Genomic DNA, 21,954 nt, shown 5'->3' with positions numbered 1-21,954 from the left:
CACACTTTTTCCTAAAATGAACTACTTGCTACAAAAATGCAAAACTATTTGACGGACATGAGCACAATACGTTTATTTATAAATATATTGAGAATTTATTATATGTTTTATTCCATATTAAAGTGGTACGTTTTATCTTATGACTTGGTTCAGCTTCCTCACTTATTTCTATACTATTTCTTAAGTTTAAGAGAAAACTTAAGAGTAAAAATCGGAGGTAACTCGATATCTAGCTAGTTTTGCTGTTCTCGGGGCCGTTGTTTGCGCATGCGCAGTGCCCTATGTGTCAGAAAAGTCTTCTCTGTTATAATGACTACTGGCAAACAAGTAAATATTGCCGCTACCAACCGTTTCAGTCATTTGAGGCGATAAGTGATAGGCCGACGTCTAGTTTTTATTTTTATGTCATACGATCGACCCACACTGGTTTTAGTTTCTTCGTATTGAGCGCCCCGGGCTGAGACCTTTTTTTTTTTTAGTGTTGTAGTTTGGCCAGCAGAGGGCGCCGCTGGTCATCCTTAAGAGGAGCAGTTGATACAGAAATATGGCGGCGGTATTCCGGAAAATGGAGGGAGAACGGTCCAGAGTCGCCTATGGGATGAAAAATGCTCTTTATGCGGCACTGTTTACAAATGGAAACACTCCAAGCTCCTTAAGTTTCACCTTAATAGAGTTCTGTGAGGCGAGCTGAATGCCAGGAGCAGTGCCAACTTCTCGACTGAAAATGACTGATGTGCTACAAAAGTAACATGATGGGGAAAAACATGGCGTCAATAATGAAGGCTGATTTTGAGGACTGTCATGAGTTAATGTACTTCATTAGACAAAATTTTAATATTCCTACAAAAGCAACCACTGACATGTTTTATTTTTTCATCTTTTATTTTTCTATTCAGCAACCTGAGGTTCCTGTTTTAAATGTCTAAGTTGAAAGTGAGAGAACCAAAAATTTATATTTATTCATTATTTAATACAGCTGACACAATATATATATATATTTTCTTTTAATTCACTGTTATGAGAAATGTTGACGTTTATGTAATGGAAATCTGGCCCTTTTAATACAAGCGAATACTCGGGTTTTTAAGAAAATGGTTGCTTATCAACTTTAGGCTATAACTTGCGTCTCTAATGTTAACGTAGCACCAATAAATGCTCCCTAAATAACATTTAATCCCCTGATTTCTGGAGGAATGTGAGCAGGTGTTTATTAACTGGGTGCAGAAAATTACCAGGAATTTATATTCAACTACCTTATTTACAAAAAGTTTTTACACTAAAGAAACCAAAACAAGTCTAAAGACTTGACGAAATGACTGTGGTACAGTTCTTGATTTGAGTCTTGCTGGTTCCTAATCATTTTCCTTTTCTCTGAAGAGAGAATTTTGGATGGTTCCCTTATGAACAATCCAAAAGATTAAACATTTTAAAGTTTTATTTCTATTATCTTTGTTTGATGGAAAACAGAAAACAAAGTTCATTTTAGATTTTATTCACACCTAAAAAGAAGACGAACATTGAACTATATTCATATTTGCAGCTGACCAGATTCTTCATCCTGGTTTCTGAGGTTTTGTATTTTTCTTCCTCAAAACTTCAGAAAAAAATAAATCCCTCTATGAGAGGCAAAAATAAACAAAAACAACTGGTTAAAATCACTGGCATCCCAGGCTGTGCATATATGGAAGGCCGTTTTAACATAAACTCAGTGTCACCTGATTACCTCTATTCTAGCTAAGAATGAGTTTTGACCAGAAACGGCTACATTTTTATTATACAAAATGGAAATTTAAGATTGCTTCATTCACGTTCAGACGAGTTAGAATAATTTAAGATATCTTCAACTACATTTAATGGAACAGATTTCCTATTTATTCTCTTCCAGCAAACATGTTGGACATAAACATGGCTTTGAAAAGCTAAAAGTGCTGCTGTCAACTCATTCCCAAATTTATTTTTATTTTTCATTGTTTTAAATTTTAAAATGCTATGTAAATCTGTGACATTTTTTACTTGTCAGAATAATTCAATAGATGAGTAATGTCATTCTGACGAGTCAGAATGTTAATTCAAGATAATCTGAAATAGTAAAGACTCCTCCAATTCATTTGGAGATTTCTGAAAAGCGTTCAAAAAAGCATTTAAAATTATCAAGAATTATAATTAGCATTATGATTAGTCTGGTAAAAATTTAATTATTTGAAATTTACTTTTGACAAATTGTAATTTATGTTTCATTGCCAGTAATTTATTGTTGATATTCTGAATTGAAACTTCCATACAAATTTATTGTAACGTAATTTTTACAAATCAGAATGTAATTGGAAATATCTGGAATTCAAGTGAGGTGAAACGGATTTTATGCTAAAACAGCCTGCCATACATAGTGCAGCAAGACTTTGTCATGTCAACATTGCAGCTTTAAAACATCTTTAATCAGTTATTAATAAACCAAACTTTAAATAACATTAACAATAAATAAAAAATGGAACATTAGAAACTTAGTGCTCGTCATTCAGCAGGAAACTGGGAGATAAAACCGGTTTGTAACAGCGACCGTAGTGAGGTAGAACCTTCATGTTCTACCTCACGTTTGTGCAGATCGATGATAAACTGAGAAATCGCTCATTTAAACTTTCCCCTCCATGAAAGAACCACAGCAAACTGAAGCAGGTTTCTGTTAGTGTTTATCTTCAGGCGGTTCCCATCCCCGGTAGAACAGGAAGTCGCATCAGCACCAGTGGGAGGAGCTTCCAGACGCCGCCGCCGGTCATGTGCGGTGAGCTGCGGAGAGCGCGCGCTGCTCGTTATCACGGCGGTTCCGGACGGGCTTCAGGTCCGTCTCCAGCTCCTTCTGCTTCTGTAGTAAACCCTGAAAAACAGACAGTGGCTGCCTGAGTGGGTTCACCTGCAGATGGAAGCGATCCGAGGGAAACAAGCTGCCGGACGGTTCCGGTAAGGCCCAAACTACCGGAGCCTGGAAGGTACCAACCGGATCGATCAATCTGATGACAGAAAGCTGAACTGATTTCACATTAATAGTATGACTTAGTGTATCTAAAAAGCTTCGTACCCAAAACTGAACTTACTAAAATTACTTAAACATACTTTGTTATTTACATTATATGTTTAGTTTATTATTTTTATATTCTATATTTTTTATGCTCTGATAAGAATTTCCTCTCATTTTGCATGACCTGAAAAGTGTGGCGTAGCTCTCCGTCAACACTCGTAGAGTTTACGGGGTGTGAATACTTTTCATCAGCGTGTTATTTTCTGTTCTTCGTGGGGAACCAGCAGGTGTGTCTGGGTTACCTGCCGCAGCTGGGCCAGGCCTCTCAGGATCTCCTGCTGGCGCTGGGAGCCAAGCAGCATCTCTGGGTGGAGCAGCGGGTCTCGACGCGAGGAGCCAGGAGGAGGAGATGAGGCCTCAGCAGGAGGAGGCCCTGACCAGGAGAGACAAGGTTCTGATTGGTTATGACTCACCAAAAACAGACAAACTGGACCTCCTGACCCTCTTTTAGGTTCTGTCGACCCAGGTTACAGAGAAAGATGGCTGCAAAGCATGCTTAGGCTTAAAATGCTTATTAATATAATATCAGTGTTGAAACTAATTTCCGAAACTTTCTGTTCTGTTTAATCTGTTCCAAAATAAAACCCAGTCGGGTTTTTATTAAATTAAAGAGATTAAAACCTTTCAGTTGGGCAGAAAGCTGCTGCCCCCTGGTGGTTAACAGGAAAAACAACACCGGTCTGCAACCCTTACAACCTACAGATCCATTTTCATGATGTCAGCAGAACAAAACTTTACAACTGCAAATGTCAACACTTCATTTTAGATAAATATCTACTTTTGGAAAGTTGACATTTTATTTTCTTATTATGTTTTCTTTAATCTTTTACATTGTTTTTATTGTTTGATAGGAACAGACACAAAAACAGGTCAAAACAATCTAAGGCCTGCCATAGATAATTCACAACACCAGAAGGATGTTTATCAGTTGATTAAAATGAAAAGTTAACAGTAAAAACAATAAAATGATATAAAAACGATATAATGCAATACACTTAAGACTTCTGAATCAAAAACTAATATTTTAAAATGAGATTCGTCTGGTTCGTCTTTAGCCAATTCTTAAGCCTTAAAATTAATATTTTAATGTCAATTTTGGTTTTAAAGGGATCCACGATTAGTTGTAACAATACAATCTAAGAAATATTTATTTTAGATGTAAATACAGTAAAGCTGTTTGGTTTTAAAACATTTAAATAAAATAGTATCACATGGACTTTGCCATGTTTACGCTGCAATGAATTCTGGGTAAATGGCATATGCTAGCTCTGTCCAGCTAAAACAGTAATGAGTTCCTGAGTTCCTGAATTGTGTAGTGTGAACTACTGCATTAGGTGGTCGGATGTGCCCATCTTCTCTATTTAAATCTAGTGATTACTGAAGGCCAATACAGGCTTCATAATCTGCACTCTTTTGGTTGAATGCAGTATTTATTTCCACTTTGGCTTTATGTTGTTTAGTTTTTATTCAAGTACGTTTTTTGTTAATGGAGACTGAGAATCCATTTTATTTTTGGTTGTTTTGGTTATTTAGTTTATCAGTTCCAGTGTTATGTGTTCTTTTGAAAATAAAGTGTATAACAGTGTATCTATCTATGGCAGGAAATCACATGCATTATTAGTCATTTCCATTAAATCAGTGTCAAAAGGTCTTGAAACAATATTATTGTTTATTGCAATAATTTTTTAGACAATCGCTCAGCAAAATGTGTTATCGTGACAGGCCTAGTTGTTGAATTTAAAACATTTCTGATACGTTTCTAACCGGGGTGTGTCCTGGGTGGCGGCGTGTCGGCGGGCTCCAGGGGGTCCAGGCTGAAGACCTCAGCGGTCCGGAGGTAAGGAATGAACTCCAGGGCTGGAGGAGGAGAGCTGGGAGCCTGCTGACTCTGGGCAGCAGGAGAGCGCCCCCTGCAGGATGCCACAGTCCAGATTTAACCTCTGGTCTGTTTTATTGGAGAAACTGAACGATCTGAGACCGTCCTGCTAAGATGAAACTAAATTTTTCTCTCCATATAAACTTCTGCAGTTCCAGTGGAACAAAGTGGTCGCAAATGACCAAGTTGGGAAATTGGTGAAAAATCCAGATTCTCCAAAAATTAAATCTTCAAAAACTAAAAATTCAACTAATCAATAAAATAGATTTTTTATCATTTTTTTTCCCTGGCCCTATTTAAACCACATGAGGGGAGAACGTTTCAGGTTTATGTGGAGCTGCTCACCGGTCCGAGTCGATGTTTCCTTTCAAACCCGATTCCACCTGAAACATCAGCGCTCATTAGCAAACAACATCATCGTTCATTTAATTCCCTTGTGATTTTCTGGTTCTCCACCTTCTTAGTGGGACTGGTTCTGCTCTGCTGGCCGTTGGGGCAGAGCCGGGCCTCCTGCTGGGGAGCGGGCGGTTCTGTTCTGGACGGACGGGTCTTCTGCAGGGCCAGCAGCTCAGCCTGCCTCCTCAGTCGGCTCTCCTGCCGGTCCCTCTGCAGGGCGACCGGGTAGCGCTCCGAGGCGGGAACGAACCGCCGGCTGGGCCTGGAGAACCGCAGCAGGGGCAGAACAGAACCGTTTGCTTGAGTCACTTTGAGCTCTTCCAGCCTAATCAGCACTCGGATCAACCTCTCCTCTGATTGGCTGAATTACAAACTCATCTCATGTAAATGTTTACATCCAATGCTCCCATAATTTTTAGTGACTTATCGCATAAACAAGCTGATTTCAGAGCGATTTTAATGTAATTTTGATTTAATGAATTGTAAAATTGTGTTTCCTTGTTTAGCAGAGACCAGACCATATTTGCGCTCATCAGTGATGGGAATGCAGCTGCTGTTTTAGTGTAAGTGTTGTGTTTTAACCTCTGTGTTCCCCACTCCGGCCTCGTCTTGCTTCTCCGGCTCCTCTCTGTCCGAGCGAACGGCGCGTACGGATCTTCTCCCGCTGGCAAACAGATGTTCTCCTTTCCCGCTCTCGGAGCACGGCTCCTGCTGTTAGGCTCAGCAGAACCACAGGGAGCCGGACGGTTCTGGTTCTGGACGGAGATGTCAGCAGTCTGAACTCTGTCTGCAGCAGCAGGAGGAGGAGCGTCCTCTGCTCAGGGAGAGAGGAGAAGCTGTAATCGAATGTTAAACATGAGAGCAGGAGTCCATCTGCGGCATCTCACCCGTCTGAACAGACGAGTCTTTAAACGACAAACCGCTGTCACCGTTTTCCACACTCTCAGCCTCCCTGGTGACTGTTGAACGCACAAACAAAACCGACAGTTAGGAAAGTTTTCTAGTAGTTTGTTGTTAAAACACATGATAAAAACACATGCATGCCCAACATGGTTTAGATTCAACCAAACTAAACCCACAGAGATTTAAGACATCTGATAGTCCGATAGACTCGGTCAGACTGGGGACCAAAACCGCGACATTTGTTACATTTTCTTTTTCCGTTTTTTTTTTTTATTGAACTTTACACTTCTAGATGCTAAAACCACTCCTGAAACAAACGAAGTTCTGCTGGACTTGTTTAGCACAGAGAACCAGTTTGTTCTGGGTTCTTTGGGTCGGTTGTGGTGACGTCAGTGCTTCACTCACTTCTGGATCCGGGCGTCTCCTCCGACCCGCCGTCGATCTCTGGCTGCTCCGGCGGAGGGACCGGATCGTTCTGAAGCTCGACCAAAACCTGAAGAGGAGGAAATGGATCGCTGTTGGATACTGGCAGACACCCAGGGTGGAACTAGGAAGGGGGCGTCTGGATGAATTATATAAAGCTATCGTTCCATGCTTTTGTGATTTTGCAGAAATTCAATCAACAATTCTATTAATTTCTTTCTGCGCTTTTGGATAATTGTGAATTTAATGAAAATTTTTCTCAAAAATGATAAAATATCTTTTGATAAGTGATGCTAACTCCCTCCTGAAGGTGGCAGTCTTACTACTTCTACAAAAACAAGAAAATAAGATTGAGTTATTTAAGTTCTTTAAAGAGTAAAATTCATATTTCCAGTCTGTCTGCTTGTTATACTATTCGACATCTTTAATTAATATATCTATAATTAATTGATCCCAAAAGGAAGTTAAATATTTATTATTATTATTAGGAATAATAATAATAGTCAGTTGGGATTTAGCACCGTTTGCCATCAGCTGCACTGAACCTATGAAGGATGAGGCACAACTTAGTTTCTGACTTTTTCTTTCTCTTTTGGTGAAATCTGAAGGAATTAATTTTCTGCCAGTGGTGAAGGTGAGACATCTTTTGACCCCTGACCTTCTCCTTCTTCTTCAGTATCTCCAGCTCGTACTGCTTCTGCAGCTTCTCCCTCTCCATGGCGACCCTCCGCTCCTCCTCCTCCTCCTCCCGTTTCCTCATCGCCTCCTCCAGCTCCCTCTGCCTCCTGCGCTCCTCCATCTGGGCCTCGATGGCTCTCTGGGCCAGAATAAAACGGTGAAGGCAGCAAAGCGGCACACGCTGAAGACGAGGCTTCCTCCGTGTTGGTGCCGCCCTACCTGCTGCTCCAGCTGTTTGAGCCGCCGCCTCTCTCGCTCCTCTATCTGCGCCGGATCCAGCAGCGACGTCATCGTCCTCAGGTAGCTGCAGGAAAAACGGAGTTCAGATTAAACAAAGATCTTAAAACTGTTACAGTAAAATTCAAGCACTTTTCAAGTTTTCAAACTTTTCCAGCACCACATTTTGAAGATAAAAATAGAAATGGGTCCGTCATGCTAACAAATGTTGCATGATTTATTTTTCTCCTTCTTCCAAAAACTGGATGTTAAAAGTCTTCAGTCTGGCGCTTTGGTCTCAACGAGCCCTTTCTTTGAAAGGTAATTTTGTTACAGACTTCATAATAAATTTTATTTGTTGTTTTGTTTATTTTGTATATTTAAAATGTCTTCCAGTTCCAGTGTTAAATGTTCATTGGAATTTAAAGTTTATTGATTTTGAGAATGTGTTCTTTCATTATTATTATTATGCCATTACCATTATATTACTTCAAAACAACAACATCGTTTATCGCAGTAACTTCTGGGAGAATTTATTGACCAGAAAAATTTATTATGACAGGCCTGCTTGCAACAAATGCTTCCTTCTTGTTTTTCATAATAAAAGCTGAATTGTAACCTAAAGTTGGCTCAACAGCTCCTCTGGAGTTAACACTAGTTTCTCAGATTAATAAATAAATCTGTCATGATATTAGTGGACAATAAATTGTCCCAGAAGTTATTTTAGATATGCCACATATGTTTGCCAATTTAAAACATATTTAAAGTTGTTTATGATAAAAATAAAGATGTTGCCGAGTCCAGCCTGGAAGGGAATCCTGCTTCGGCCTGTAATAAATTCTGCTGGACGATAAATTGGCCCATAAATTATTTAAATAAAAGATAATATGGTTATTTTGAGACCATTTTCAGCTGATATAATTAATGCAAGTATACCCAAATAAAGATAAACAAAATTATAAACAATGTTTAACACTGGAACTGGAAAACATTTTAAATGTCCAAAATAAACAAAAGAACCGAAACAACAATGATTAAAATGGATTAAGCATTTCAAAAGTAAGAATCATTCAGCTTAGAGGGAAAAACGTGGCAGGAAGTGGTGTCAATGTCTGCAGCGTTTTTCAAAATGGCGGCTTTTCAACAGGGATCAACCTTCTAACGGCTGCTGTCCAAATGAAAATCAATCGATTTATTGATTATTTCGACAGGGTTGATGCCATTTCCCAGTTTTCTACCTGGATCTGGAGGGAAACCCTCTGGTTGAATCCACACTGGCTGCCATGACGCTGTCGGCTCCACAGCTGCTGGTTCCCTCCCAGACCAGCGACAAGCTGGACGACGGGTTCCAGTCGTCTCGCTCGGAGCCGCTGAGCCGCCCCGGGACCGCGGGTTGGGCCGGCGCTCTGCGCTGGAGTGAGTCGAAGTGCGCGGCCCAGTGCTCGTGGTCCTCTGTCTGCACAGACACGACGTTACTGCGAGGTCAGACGCCGGATATCGGATAAACCAAACGGATTTTCATGCCATTTGGCCTTTTATCCACACATAACCTCCGGTTAATATCACTGAAAACTCCAGCCAAGGTGAAGGTTTGCGAATTCTCCTTTTTGCGTTTGCGTGTGGACAAGCAGTGCTTAGTATTTTATAGAAATTAATATCTCGACTGTCATTGTTTTAAGATGACCCGGCTATGTTTGGACTAGGTCAGAATCTCTACCTGTCTCCGCTGCAGCTTCTCCTGTTTCCGGCGCTCGGCCGTCTCTTCCCGCTGCCGGTCCAGCTCCTCCAGCCAGACCCGCCTCTGCTCCTCCTTCCTCTCCACGCTCAGCATCTCCTCCATGGGCGTCACCTCCTGCAGCAGCGGTGTCCAAACTCTTCGTCACTCCAGCCAAAATCATCAACTCAAAAGTAGCCAAAAATAAAACAACAACCTAACCTAAGAAAATTATGTTGGTAAACGTTTTACTCTGATTACATAACTCTCCATCTGCATCATGCTGGATGACCCAAATTTGCATCGTTCTTGAACTGCAGTTGGAAACTGCAATTCAAGGGCCACAGATGGCCCCCGGGCCGCACTTTGGGCCTCCGTGTCGTAGAGGAAGCAGGATCCAGCAGTTGGAGGTGAAATGTTTGAAACTTCGTTCAGAGTTTATGTTTACCCCGAGTCGGAGGCTGGACCTGATGGCGGCTGGATGCTCTCTGTGGCCGACAGAGGAAATGCTCTCTGCGTATTCCTCACCCTGAAACACACAGCAACATCTGAAAAATATCAATGAAATACAGGCTGAAAGGCCTGGAAACGGCTTCAAGTTCCTGTTGACTACAGATTTCAGATGCATTTAGTTTTTTTTTAATTAATTTACCTCCAGGTCCACTTGTTGATTTTAGACCATTAAATGATGACAGAAAGGTTATCAAGGTTATGAGAATCAGAACTCAAAGTGAAAAAATAAAAATTATTCTTACTAATGTGTAGAGCTGTGCGATAATCCTGATAATAATTAATAAAAATCAGGATTTTAAAGGATAAGTAAAAATTATTCATGTAGGGCTGATTCTAATGGATAAAAACCTGGATTTTTATGATTAAAATGAATTCATTAGTACACATTGGTATGAATAAACTTTACTTACCAATTAAAATCAGGATTTTTCCTGTTTTCAATCCCATTAAAATCAGGGTTTTATTAGACAATGAGTAAAATTTATTCATACTAATATGTAGGGCTGATTTTAATGGATAAAAAATCAATAAAAATCAGATTACCTTCATTAAAATCCTGATTTTAATTTTAGAATATTCTGGTAAAATTGCATCTATTATCACTATATTCTTGTAACTGGAAAAAAAAACAAACAAACAAAAAAAACAAAACAAAGATTTTAAGCTCATCCCCAAAGATAAATCATTACAACAAAGAAGAATTCAAATGCTGCCGTTTTTGGATATAATGCAAGTAAAATCCATTTTTTCCCTAATACCTCTTTCATGTCGTTTTAGTGTCAGTTGGGAGACGCCTGCCTCATTTACCATCACAAACTTCTTACTTGAATGAAAATTATTTTAAGTAAATCCGCCTGTGGTATGAATAATTTCAGAGTTATTTGTATTTGCCAGACCACAGTTAAAGCAAAATGCACTCAAGAAAAACTTACTTACCTAAAATAAGCCTCTTTTTTTCCTAACAATGTTAATTTTTTACAAGTTATACGGGATAAATTTAACCAGTAAGGAGCTTCTCAAGTAGAAAACGTTCCTATTATGATTTCTAGCTCACTGTGCTTTTTCCTGGTTAACAGCATGAAGTAACCATGGCAACTGCTGGGTATTAAACCAGGAGAATAAACAGTCGAATAAAGGTTGAGGTGAAGGTGAAATACCTGCAGTCTGCTGAGGGCTGAAAGCTGCAGCTGCTGCTTCAGGGCGACTTGCTCATCTGAAAGTCAGACCATCATTTTAGTTCAACAAAATTATCACTGCTGGACGTTTCTTCCTGTTTAGAGGCAGTTTTTCCTTTCCTCTGTCGCCACATGCAAAGCGTTCATACCAAGCTCTCTTTTCCACTGAGCCTTCTTTGCATCGATGGCGGCTCTGCTGTCCGGCCGACGCTCTTTGAACCAACTGAACGAAGAGCGATGCAACCTAAGGGAAAATAAACCATTAGAACAATTCGGAGCAACAGGACAGATTTCTTTAGTGGGGCTTTTACTAATTTTGTTTGTTTTGAGGCCTAATTCCTCCGCAGCACACCCTAGAATGTTTTTAAAAAAATCAGCCCCAAGCCATGCTTTGACCAACACATGTACATCTTGACAGGACGTAACAAAAAAAGTCTTTGGGAGCCATGGTCTAAACCCAACAGGAAGTCGGCCATATTGGATCACAATTGGCCATATTGGATTCATTATTGTTATTCCTAACAATAAAGAATCGCTTTGACTCCTTCCAGTCTGGTTTTCGTGCTCACCACAGCACGGAGACGGCCTAGTCAAAGTGTTCAATGACATCCATATAAATATAGACTGTAGGAGAACCACAGTGCTGGTTCTGTTGGACCTCAGTGCAGCTTTCGACACTGTTGACCACGACATTTTACTGAATCGACTAGAGAGTTGGGTTGGACTCTCCGGTCGAGTGCTCCACTGGTTTGAATCTTACATGAAGAACAGGGATTTTTTTGTTTCAATCGGAAACTTCTCATCAGAGAGGTCAAAGGTCACATGTGGGGTACCCCAAGGTTCAATCCTAGGACCCCATCTTTTCAATATTTATATGCTCCCACTGGCTCAGGTTATAACAGGAAATAGGATTAGCTACCATAACTACGCGGATGATACACAGCTCTACATTACGATGTCACCAGGTGACCTTTGACCCCATCCAATCACTGAACAGATGCTTAGAACAGATAAATGTGTGGATGAGCCAAAACCTTCTCCAGCTGAACAGAAACAAAACTGAAGTTTTTATCTTTGGACCTAAAGAGGAGCGATCTAGCGCAGGGGTGTCAAACTCCAGTCCTCAAGGGCCTCTGTCCTGCAACTTTTAGATGTGCCTCTGCTGCACCACACCTGAAAAGAATAATTAGGTCATTAGCAAGGCTCAGGAGAACCGATCTACACAGGGAGGAGGTAATTAAGCCATTTCATTCCACTGTTTTTTACCTGTGGCACATCTAAACACTGCAGGACAGCGGCCCTTGAGGACTGGAGTTTGACACCCCTGATCTAGCGTCAATGCACAGCTTCAGTTATTACAACTAAAAACCAGCGATCAGCCCGAAACCAGGGAGTAGTGATGGACTCTGACCTGAACCTTCAGAGCCACATTAAGACAGTCACAAAGTCGGCCTTCTATCACCTGAAGAACATCTCCAGGATTAGAGGACTAATGTCTCAGCAGGATCTAGAGAAACTCATCCATGCATTTATCTTTAGCCGCATTGATTACTGCAACAGCGTCTTCACAGGTCTGACTAATAAATCAATCAAACAGCTGCAGCTGATCCAGAACGCTGCTGCTCGCGTTCTCACTACAACCAGGAAGATAGAGCACATAACACCAGTTTTAAAGTCCCTACACTGGCTCCCTGTAGCTCAGAGGATAGACTTTAAAATACTATTGTTAGTTTATAAATCACTGAACGGTTTAGCACCACAATACATTAAAGATCTGTTATTGCTGTACCAACCGTCTAGACCCCTCAGATCTTCTGGTTCTGGTTCTGCTCTGCATCCAGAACCAGAACCAAACGAGGAGAAACAGCATTCAGTTTCTATGCATCACAAATCTGGAACAAACTTCCAGAAAATTGTAAAACAGCTGAAACACTGAGAGCCTTTAAATCTCAACTTAAAACCCACCTGTTTAGAGTTGCTTATGGCTAAATTAGGATTAGTGTGGGGTTTGATGTCTTCGATGTTTTTAATGTTTTTATCTATTTATTAATTTCCTTTTATTTCTCTTTCTCACTGTCTACGTTTTAATGATGTAAAGCCCCCCTGGAAAATGTCCCAGTTAAACGACGTTTAACTAAAGTCCTACGGGGTTTAGAGTCCCATTTGACGGCGTTTCAACCAACACGATATTGACAGAAACGTAAGTGAATTTTAAAATTGCTAAAGTTCTAGAGGTTGGAGGCCTTGTCAAACGGTGTTTTTGACTAAAGTCCCAGAGGGTTAGAGCCCCAGTTAAACGATGTTTAACTGAAGTCCTAAAAGGGGCGCGGGTTTTAATGTTTTTATCTTTCTTAATCTTTTTTTTTTTCTAAATCTTTCTCTTTCTCACTGTTTATTCAATGTCACATGCTGTTTTTATTTTAATTATGTAAAGCACTTTGAAATGCCTTGCTGCTGAAATGTGCTATACAAATAAAATTTGATTGATTGATTGAAGAGCTTTAAAATGTAATTTGACTCCACTGCGCCCCCTGGGTTGTTCCAACAGCTTTATCTCCTTAACACATTGGCCGATCTGCAGCTTGCAGCTTTAATTTCTAAATTATTCTCTTAAATAAATAGAATTTAAAACAGGTTGGACCTTTGATAAATTGTGTTACTGTTTTTAATATCTGTCCCTATTGTTTCTGCTGAAGAAATTACAGCTCAAACTGAATCTAAATGTTTAATTTTTTATTTTTGTTCAACTTGAATCAATCGAGAATGATTTACAGCAGAAGAATTGGAGTTTATAAAAATGTTTACCTGCCATATTCATCATCACCTTCCTCCTTCATTTCTTCTCCTTTCTCATCCTCCTTTATTTGCCTTTCTTCTCCTCCGTTCACAGAAGAGACAGAGTTTGTGTGTATTTGACCTCCTAGTGATTCAAATGAAACAGTTTATAATAAGAAGCAGCTTTTAAGAAGCAGTTTTTCTTGCTAGTGCCACCTTGAGCCGCCTGCTCCTCTGGACCCCGCTGGGCGCAGCCGGTCGACACCGTGATGGAGCCGAGGAGCTCCCGCAGCTGCTCTCCGGTCACACACACCACGTCTCCGTCCTTCAGGCCTGCGTCCACGCTGCTCAGCACAGGCTGCGACACGCCGTCTCCGCGCTCACCGTTTGGAAACAGATCTGTTCTCCTTGGGGATCCCAGCGGTCCGACAGCAGAGCTGAGTTTGTGTTTGTTTGTCTTTACCTTCAGAGGATGCATACAAAGTTGCACATAGTGGCTTGAAAAAGGTAAATATCTCTTTTTGTTGTTTTTTTGATAACTATTATAGTATCTAAGACACCAAATGTTTTATATAATCAACTTTTATTTAAGGCATGCTTTAAAAAGTAGTTTTACTCTTCCACCAAGAAATATAATGCTTATTTTTGTTCTTATTTACACTCTCATATGAAAATGGCTGCATACAGATGAACAATTATACAACTGTGCATCTTTGAAAAGCAGAAGTAGAGCCTCCTGCACAACAAACAAGAATGCAGTAAATGGTTTCTGGATAGTAAGTCAACAAGAAAACACTTGTCTTTTTCAGCAGTGATTGCACAGCTGTAAAACCAGCTGACCAAACATGCTGGAGCTCAGCTGGGGTTGCTGAGTGACAGTGGAATTATGGCTGGGTTGCTAGGTAATGGGCTGCTTTACTGCTGATTTGAAACGTTACATTTTGAAGGTTTTTGAAACGGCTCATTTTCCAGACACCAAAAAACATTAACTTACTGCCAATTGGACAGTGTTGAGACCCAAATGGAAATACAAAAATATGAATTTAACCTAATAGGTCCCCTTTAAATTGTACCAATACTGATCCAAATATTAATTATTTAGGCTCCGCCTCCCTTACCTTTGCCATGGCTTTACTGGCGCGCTCTTTGTGACGGCCTGGAGTTTTGGATGAATTCAGGACGGAGCTTCTGCCATCAGTGGTGGAGATGCTGGAGCTGCAGGATGAAGCTGCTGCTGCTTTACACCTGACCTCCCTGGGGCCCCGCGCAGCCTGCTGAGCTGTACGCTCCTCAGGCTGAACCTCCTCCAGGCAGGACGGCTGCCTGGCGCTCAGGATGCTAGCTGCTCTGTGCTTACTGGGCAGCTATAAGAAACGCATCACAAACCATTCAGGTGAACAAAAGCCTTAAAGATGAACACATTTATTTATTTTAATTATTTTTTCTCCTTTCAGCCTGGAATCATTTTCAGAAGAGACTAAGCAGTGCTGGACACCAACTTGTAGCTAAAGACAACAGATGTTGATGTTTCTTACCTTTATTGGATTTTTCACAACACCTGCTGTAAAAATAAACCAAACAATGAGCCAAAAATATTATAAAAGCATACAATTAATATATTAGTATTACTTAATATTAAGTGTAGACATTTTTTAATCATTTAAATTTTACAGCAATCAATTTTTATCATAAGCAGCCAAATTAATGAAATTGTTGTTAAAGCAGATATGTTAGTATATCGAAGCAAAATCTTCTGCAATCAAATGCAAAGATAACAGATAATTTATCCCAAAATATTACTATAAAGGTAAGTTGGGAAGTGTGAAAGCCTCACCATGAGTGAGTAAAATCAGTCTGGGTTTTCCATTTTCCAGCTCAAACAGCAGACCATCTCTGTTCAGGAACAATAGGAGTCATTAGAGCACAAAATAGAGAAGAAAACAAACACCAGAATCATAAGAGACAAATGGAAAAATTTGTTTAAGAAAATTAATGAAAGTTAACAGCTTCTCTTCTTTCACTCACTGATTTAAATTAGAATTTTAAAAACCTGAAATAGATTCTAAAAGAGTTTTTCTGTTTAGCTTTCACGAATTCTTCCTCAGCAAACTACACTCAGAATCCCACAATGACAAAATCATACAAAATTTTATATGGATTTAATAATTTATTTTAAAAATATTGCATTTAAATAAGCATCAAGGCATTTTATTTACAATTTAGTTTAAACACTCCTGGGAGAAAATTTTAGTTTATAGGTACACCAGGAGTTTCTGACTGGATGAACAACTTTCAAAGATATTAATCCTTCATTTATTCCGGAAAATATTACTGGGATTACACTGCAAAAACACAAAATCTTATCAAGTATTTTTTTGTCTTGTTTCTAGTGCAAATATGTCAGTGCACTTGAAATAAGGCAAAACTAACTTAAAGTCTCCTTTCAACAAGATATAGGAGTTTATTTTCAGTCAATAATTCCTTGATATTGATAAAATTGTATTAATTCCACTGGTAGATTATTTAATTTATAACAGTCCCACAGAATGATGCTTCCATCACCATAGTTCACTGTTGGGTTGGTAAGGAGCGTCGTCTGGTTTCCTCCAAACTGAATACACTTTAGAACAGATCCGTCCTGCCAACAACCATCAGCATCGACAACAACTCTTTAGAGAAACTTTGATAATATGAGTTGCATTTAAATTTTCCCCTGAGCTGAACAAAGTATTTCTGAATTTAATTTACAGCCACACACCTCCACTGCTCTGAGAGCTTTAGTATCTGACCCACTTAATGGATCAAATACATTATGGATACACATAGTCTGAACATGATACTCGTAATTTAATATCCAACTAAAAACATTTTGCACACACTAACATGTTCTCCAACTGCCAGCAAGAATCTCTGGCATAAAAGGTGTGGACCTTCACACAAAAGTCACCTAAAGTTTTAAATATTCTGATTTTGATGATGTTTAAAATATTTATTTTTAATACATAATACATTTTTGCATCAGGAAGCAACATAATAACTGAGCAAAGTGAAGGGCATGTGTATAATATACATCTTATAAATTTTGTATAGTCATTATTACAGTTGAAACCATAGGTTTGCATACACTCAAAAAAAAACCCATACACATTTAAATTTCTCACAGTCTTAAGTTAAATAAGCCTGTCTTTCTCTTGTTTTGGTTTAGTTAGAATTAACAAAATTATTTACATTTACTAAATGCATTAATACTGAGAAAGAATTGTGTTTATTGATGTCTTCAAAATGATTTGGTAGTATTGCCTCTGAACTGTATGACTAACAGACCTAAAACAGTTACAGTTTGGTCTGATTTAACGTAAGACTGAGGAAAAAAAAGGTGTACGTCTCTTTTTATTAGTAAATAGCAAATATATGTACTTGACATAGTGCCTTGAAATCAAATTAACATTTCTATTCTTTGGAATATCTTTGCTTCACTTCTCGTCTAGAAAAAGATAACGTAAACGTGGGTTAAGTTTGATTGATCTTTTTAAATTAATGAATAAGCATTAATTAATGTGCAATTTCACTGCGACACCTTAGCTATTCAGTGTTTTAGCTTAGCAAGCTGTTCAGCAGCAGACTCACCCCAGGTTCATGTCGAGAAAAATATACACCGAATCAGCAGCAGATTTACAAACAAACTTAATATAATATAAAATGAGTGACTAGCAGATTAATTTTCATAGTTAAAATGGCACGTTAACTGAGCACTGATAGCTAACAAGCCAATTTCTGGGGGAAAACGGTTGCCTACGTTGGTTGCTACCTACGAACAACAAGCGTGTCACTGATTGGCTAATCTTTGCTGTATTTAAAATTACTGACCAATGAAAGGTCTTCATTTTTGGACGTTTAAATTTGATGACGGTGCATTCATTGACACTCGGGATATATTAAGGCTGAAGCTAACTTTGTTTTAATGACAGTAATTTATCATACAGCGGTACATTTGAAAGATGAAAGATATAAACTATGTAATAGCTATCAGAAACAAGCCATAATTTTAGCATTAAAACTTTCGTAAAATTTGATATTCATTCGTCATTATAATGACGAATGAATATCAGTTTTCAATTTCAACGTCACTGTTATGACTTTGAAAGTAAATATTATAACCATCACTAAAAATATGGCTTTAAATATCATGAATAATACCCCGTATCATAACACTGTCTATCTTTCAAATGGTGGACATGTGAAGTTGCATAAATCCTCTGATGTAAGTGAAGGCACCGTTTCTTGTATTTGGCAGTCCCGCAGGAAGGTGGCGCCAAAGCGCCGGAGTCGTCTTAATGAACTGTAAAATCTAAACAGTCTGCATTAACCCTAACCGGAATAACGGTCGTTAATGAGTTAGAGCACCGAGGATCAAGATTGATGAGCTCCTCCGGTCCACCTCGCCTGTCCTCAGTGACGTCCAGCGTGCTCCCGGTGATCCTGAAGGTGTGTTGTTGTTGTGACAGCTTGGTGCAATCTAACCGGAGAGGCTGCGTAACGTCAGTCCGTGATGTTAGCCAGCACCGTTAGCATGCGAGGCTACTTAACGGCAACTAGACTCTGTGTAACGACAGTGTTTTCCGGGCGAGCCTGAGGGTCAGAGCTGCTCGTAAGGAAGGTGGAAATACGAGGGACGTTGGTATTAAACGAGGTGATGTTTTATTTTGAATCTAAGCTTATTTAAATGCTGAAAGTGATCGACTTATTTCTCTTGCTGGTTGTCAGGCTAAGGTCAAGAAGCTGGCCAGTTCGGCAGCTAACGCTAACTGATACCTGTCTCTATAAACGTGTAATGTGACAGTAAGTCCTTCTGCTAGCGGGTAATGGCCGAGCCTCTGGATCAGGAGTTAAGATGTTGTTTTTATAGAGGTGGCTCTCCAAAAGTTTCATTCGCTGGAAGCTACTGTGTGCTGTGTAGCTCTGTGTAAATATGATTATACCAAAGACCAGAGGCGTTGGTAGGTTTTACCACCCGGGGACTCAGCCCTGCTAACACATATTTAACTATTTATAGGAATTTATTGATTTGAATAAATCAGTATTTGCTTGAATATGTTATAATTAGGGTAAAATCTGCATTTGCACTTTATCAGTTCATTTTATAAACATCTGAACACTAACATTTTAGCTTAAATAAGCTTTATATAAAATAGGTTGTCTTTGATCACGCAAGTCCTTTGTGGTTTTATATAAATTACTACATTTTCTTGACTTAGTTTATTTATTTACATTTATGTTAATCATTCAAATTGAAAAATACTTAGATTTATCCCAAAAGAAAATTAATTATTATCCAAGTATCTTTGAAGAGAGTGGATGGTGTTGCTGTGTGCATCAAGGAAGGACCTCCAGTAGCAGTCAGTCATGCAACGGTTTGAAGAATCCTCTGATTGAAGACTGTTGCTGTATCACTGTCAGGACATGCTAACAGATTCATTTTCATGCAACAGAGACTATAGGAAATATAGTCTCTGCTGCATGAAGAGATGACACGACATGTCCCATATGACACGAACAGTTGTTGGCAATCACTGCTAATCCACCTCATTTCCTATCTGAATATACAGTTAGAAAGCCAGGCAAAAAGTAGGATCAAAAATCCTTCCAGAAACAGAAGGAATATCTCAACCAAAAAATAAATAGGAAAACTATTATAGCAGACTTTTTTTTTTTTTTTTTTGCTCGATTTTTAAAAACAAAATATCTCTGGTGTTCGGATTATTTATATGGATTTAGAAACAGTTCTGTTAATAATAATAATAATATTCAAAAACATTTATTTTTTTGTGTGTTATTTCATGTTACTTAGGTGGTTACATGTCGTAAGAAAATATTTTTTTGCTAAAGTTTTGTTTTGACACCTGCTTGCATCCAGGTTTCCTTCCTTGTTTACTTGCTCTACTTCAGATTTTCTGACGTCTGAAAATCAGCCATTTGATGATATTTGTTTGATTAGACGGCTTGAATTATGCTGATTGTGTTGTCTTAATGCACGGTTGCCTAGTCATGCTGCTTTATGAATGATCGTTTTATTAAATAGGCAGTGGCAGTTATCAGCTCGCACTGGGAGCGACTGGAAGCTTTAAACAGGATGCAGTGGCTTTTGTGGCTCCAGCATACTGCCAGATATTCTATTTTAATAACCTCTCCCCTCTCATACGGCTTGTTTTGGTTATTCAAGATGGCATCACAGCATTAGGTGGAGAGGAAAAGGATGATTTGCTTATTATTTACCAGACATTTCTCTGGAAATCCAGGGAAACCATCCAAAGCTAGTGGACATTTTAAGCTCTGTGTAGTCAGTCATTGTCCGGTTAAATAGGAACGTTATTTTTCTGAAACTCGGTTTGTATTCAAGCCAGAAAAGTAGAGCATTTTGGAAATAATGACTTGGACTCCCGCTGAGCTGTCTCCATATGTCCCGTCTCCTGCCACCATCCTTCTGGTGGGTTTTTTTATTCGCTCCTGAAAACCGTCCTCTTGTAGTATTTTATATTTTGTTTTTATCTGACATGGGCTACTGTTTCAAATCAAACATGGCGGATGACGCATCTGATTTTTGCAGAAGTTTTCAAAGGCTGAAGTAGGTCTTACTGTGAGGCTTAGATGTTTGTAAAGTTTCTCCCAGTTACTTCCTGATAAGGCAGAAAAAAAACACTTGAATGTTTTTATATTTTATTTAAATCTCCTGAATGGAGATAAACTGTCTGTCTTTGTCCTGGTTTCCCTGTTTAATGTTTAGACACACATTTGATTGGTTAAAGCCAGGCCTGTGTGTTTTAATGTCCAGAAAATATCAATTTTACTTCATTCTCTTTTAATTATATTTAATAGATAATATGTGTATCTAAGTGATTCCAAACACCCAGCCACTGTCTATGCTACACCTGTCACAATAATTAATTCTGCTGGACGGTAAATTGTCCCAGATTGATAAATGATAATGTTGTTTTGAGACCACTTTGAAGTGATGTAACGGTAGTGGCATAATAAAAACAAATTCTCAAAGACCAATAAACTTTAAATTCTAATGAACATTTAACACTGGAACTGGAAGACATTTTAAATATCCAAAATAAATAAACAAAGCAGCAGAAACAATAAATAAAATGAGTTATGAAGTCTCTGTAAACAAAATTGTCTTTCCAAAAAAGGGCTAGTTGAAAAGACTGAAAACTTTTCATTCAGTTTTTAGAAGAAAGAGAAAACAGGAAAAACAATAAATCATGCAAATGGAAATGATTGAGTTTGTTTTAATTTATTGCGCCATTATTTGATTTATTGTTTATTGCGACAGTTCTAGTTGAGACCCTGAACAGGTCAAACACCTACGGAGAATAAGAGACCAGTTAACCCAGCAGTCACGTTATTGGACTGTGGGAGGAAGCGGAGTACCCAGAGAGACCCAGACATGGAGAACATGCAAACTTCAAGCAGGAAAACTTTCATTAAACCAAACAGGCTAAACAGAAAATCAATACAAGTCATTATTACATTATAAAAACACTTTGAATTAAAACTGATTATGATTCAAACGAGGCAAATAAACCGTTAAGTTTCTGTGTGCATAGTTCAAAAGAAAATCCTTTTAATTAACTGAAAAATAACTTAAAACAAAACAGTAGCCATTATTAGAAGCTGTAATGACAATATGTGATTTACCACAATTCTCTCTTCTTCACCCGTCGTTCTGATGCTTCCTGATCTGTGAGACCGCCAGCAGGTTGGGTCCCATCACCTGGCTCACCTGTGAGGGTCTGTTACTGTGACACTTATCAACAAGCTGCATGTAATGCAATGGAGATTTTTACAACAGAGTATTAGAGCCAGACTGAAATAGTTTTAAATTAAGAGAGTAAGTTGTAAAAGTAGGAGGAAAAACGTGGCTTTAATTAGAGAAAAGCTTTAATAGAGCAAATGACTCTGATGTGACCGTCTCAGCAAATCACTCTGGTTGTTTTTTTCAAAATATACGCAGCCATTTGTAATATTAGAACCAAACAAAGTTCATTTTGCTTTTTAAAACTGAGAATGAAGTTGTAACAGAATGATGAAGTAATATTAAGATAAAGTAGTGATTTAACTGCTAGGTGAATCTTAGTGCGGCGATAAAATGAGAAATGTTGAGCATCGTGTGAAGTTATAAACTAGTGATAGTTTTATAAATAGGGAA

At 38.8% G+C, this 21,954-nt stretch overlaps 1 protein-coding gene across 1 annotated transcript; it reads right to left on the bottom strand.

Moving 5' to 3' along the window:
- Nucleotides 1-1,476: 1,476 nt before the first annotated feature.
- On the bottom strand, nucleotides 1,477-17,558 carry ccdc66 (coiled-coil domain containing 66). Its single transcript, XM_088005852.1, has 21 exons — nucleotides 17,370-17,558; nucleotides 15,577-15,635; nucleotides 15,278-15,303; nucleotides 14,861-15,106; nucleotides 13,959-14,205; nucleotides 13,773-13,887; nucleotides 11,117-11,211; nucleotides 10,950-11,005; nucleotides 9,728-9,808; nucleotides 9,283-9,417; nucleotides 8,804-9,021; nucleotides 7,569-7,653; nucleotides 7,330-7,488; nucleotides 6,654-6,741; nucleotides 6,233-6,304; nucleotides 5,928-6,159; nucleotides 5,406-5,607; nucleotides 5,295-5,332; nucleotides 4,838-4,983; nucleotides 3,316-3,446; nucleotides 1,477-2,872 (listed from the first exon to the last, which is right to left on the bottom strand). The coding sequence occupies exons 1-21, from the start codon at nucleotides 17,378-17,380 to the stop codon at nucleotides 2,771-2,773; spliced, it is 2,544 nt and encodes an 847-aa protein (XP_087861978.1). The 5' UTR covers nucleotides 17,381-17,558; the 3' UTR covers nucleotides 1,477-2,770.
- Between the last annotated feature and the right edge of the window lie 4,396 nt (nucleotides 17,559-21,954).

The sequence above is a fragment of the Poecilia mexicana genome, unplaced genomic scaffold, assembly GCF_051168715.1.
Source record: "Poecilia mexicana isolate PSO_F unplaced genomic scaffold, ASM5116871v1 scaffold_5, whole genome shotgun sequence".
Lineage (NCBI taxonomy): Eukaryota > Metazoa > Chordata > Actinopteri > Cyprinodontiformes > Poeciliidae > Poecilia > Poecilia mexicana.
The sequence above is the reverse complement of the archived record's forward strand: the minus strand, read 5'-3'. Positions and strand labels throughout refer to the sequence as shown.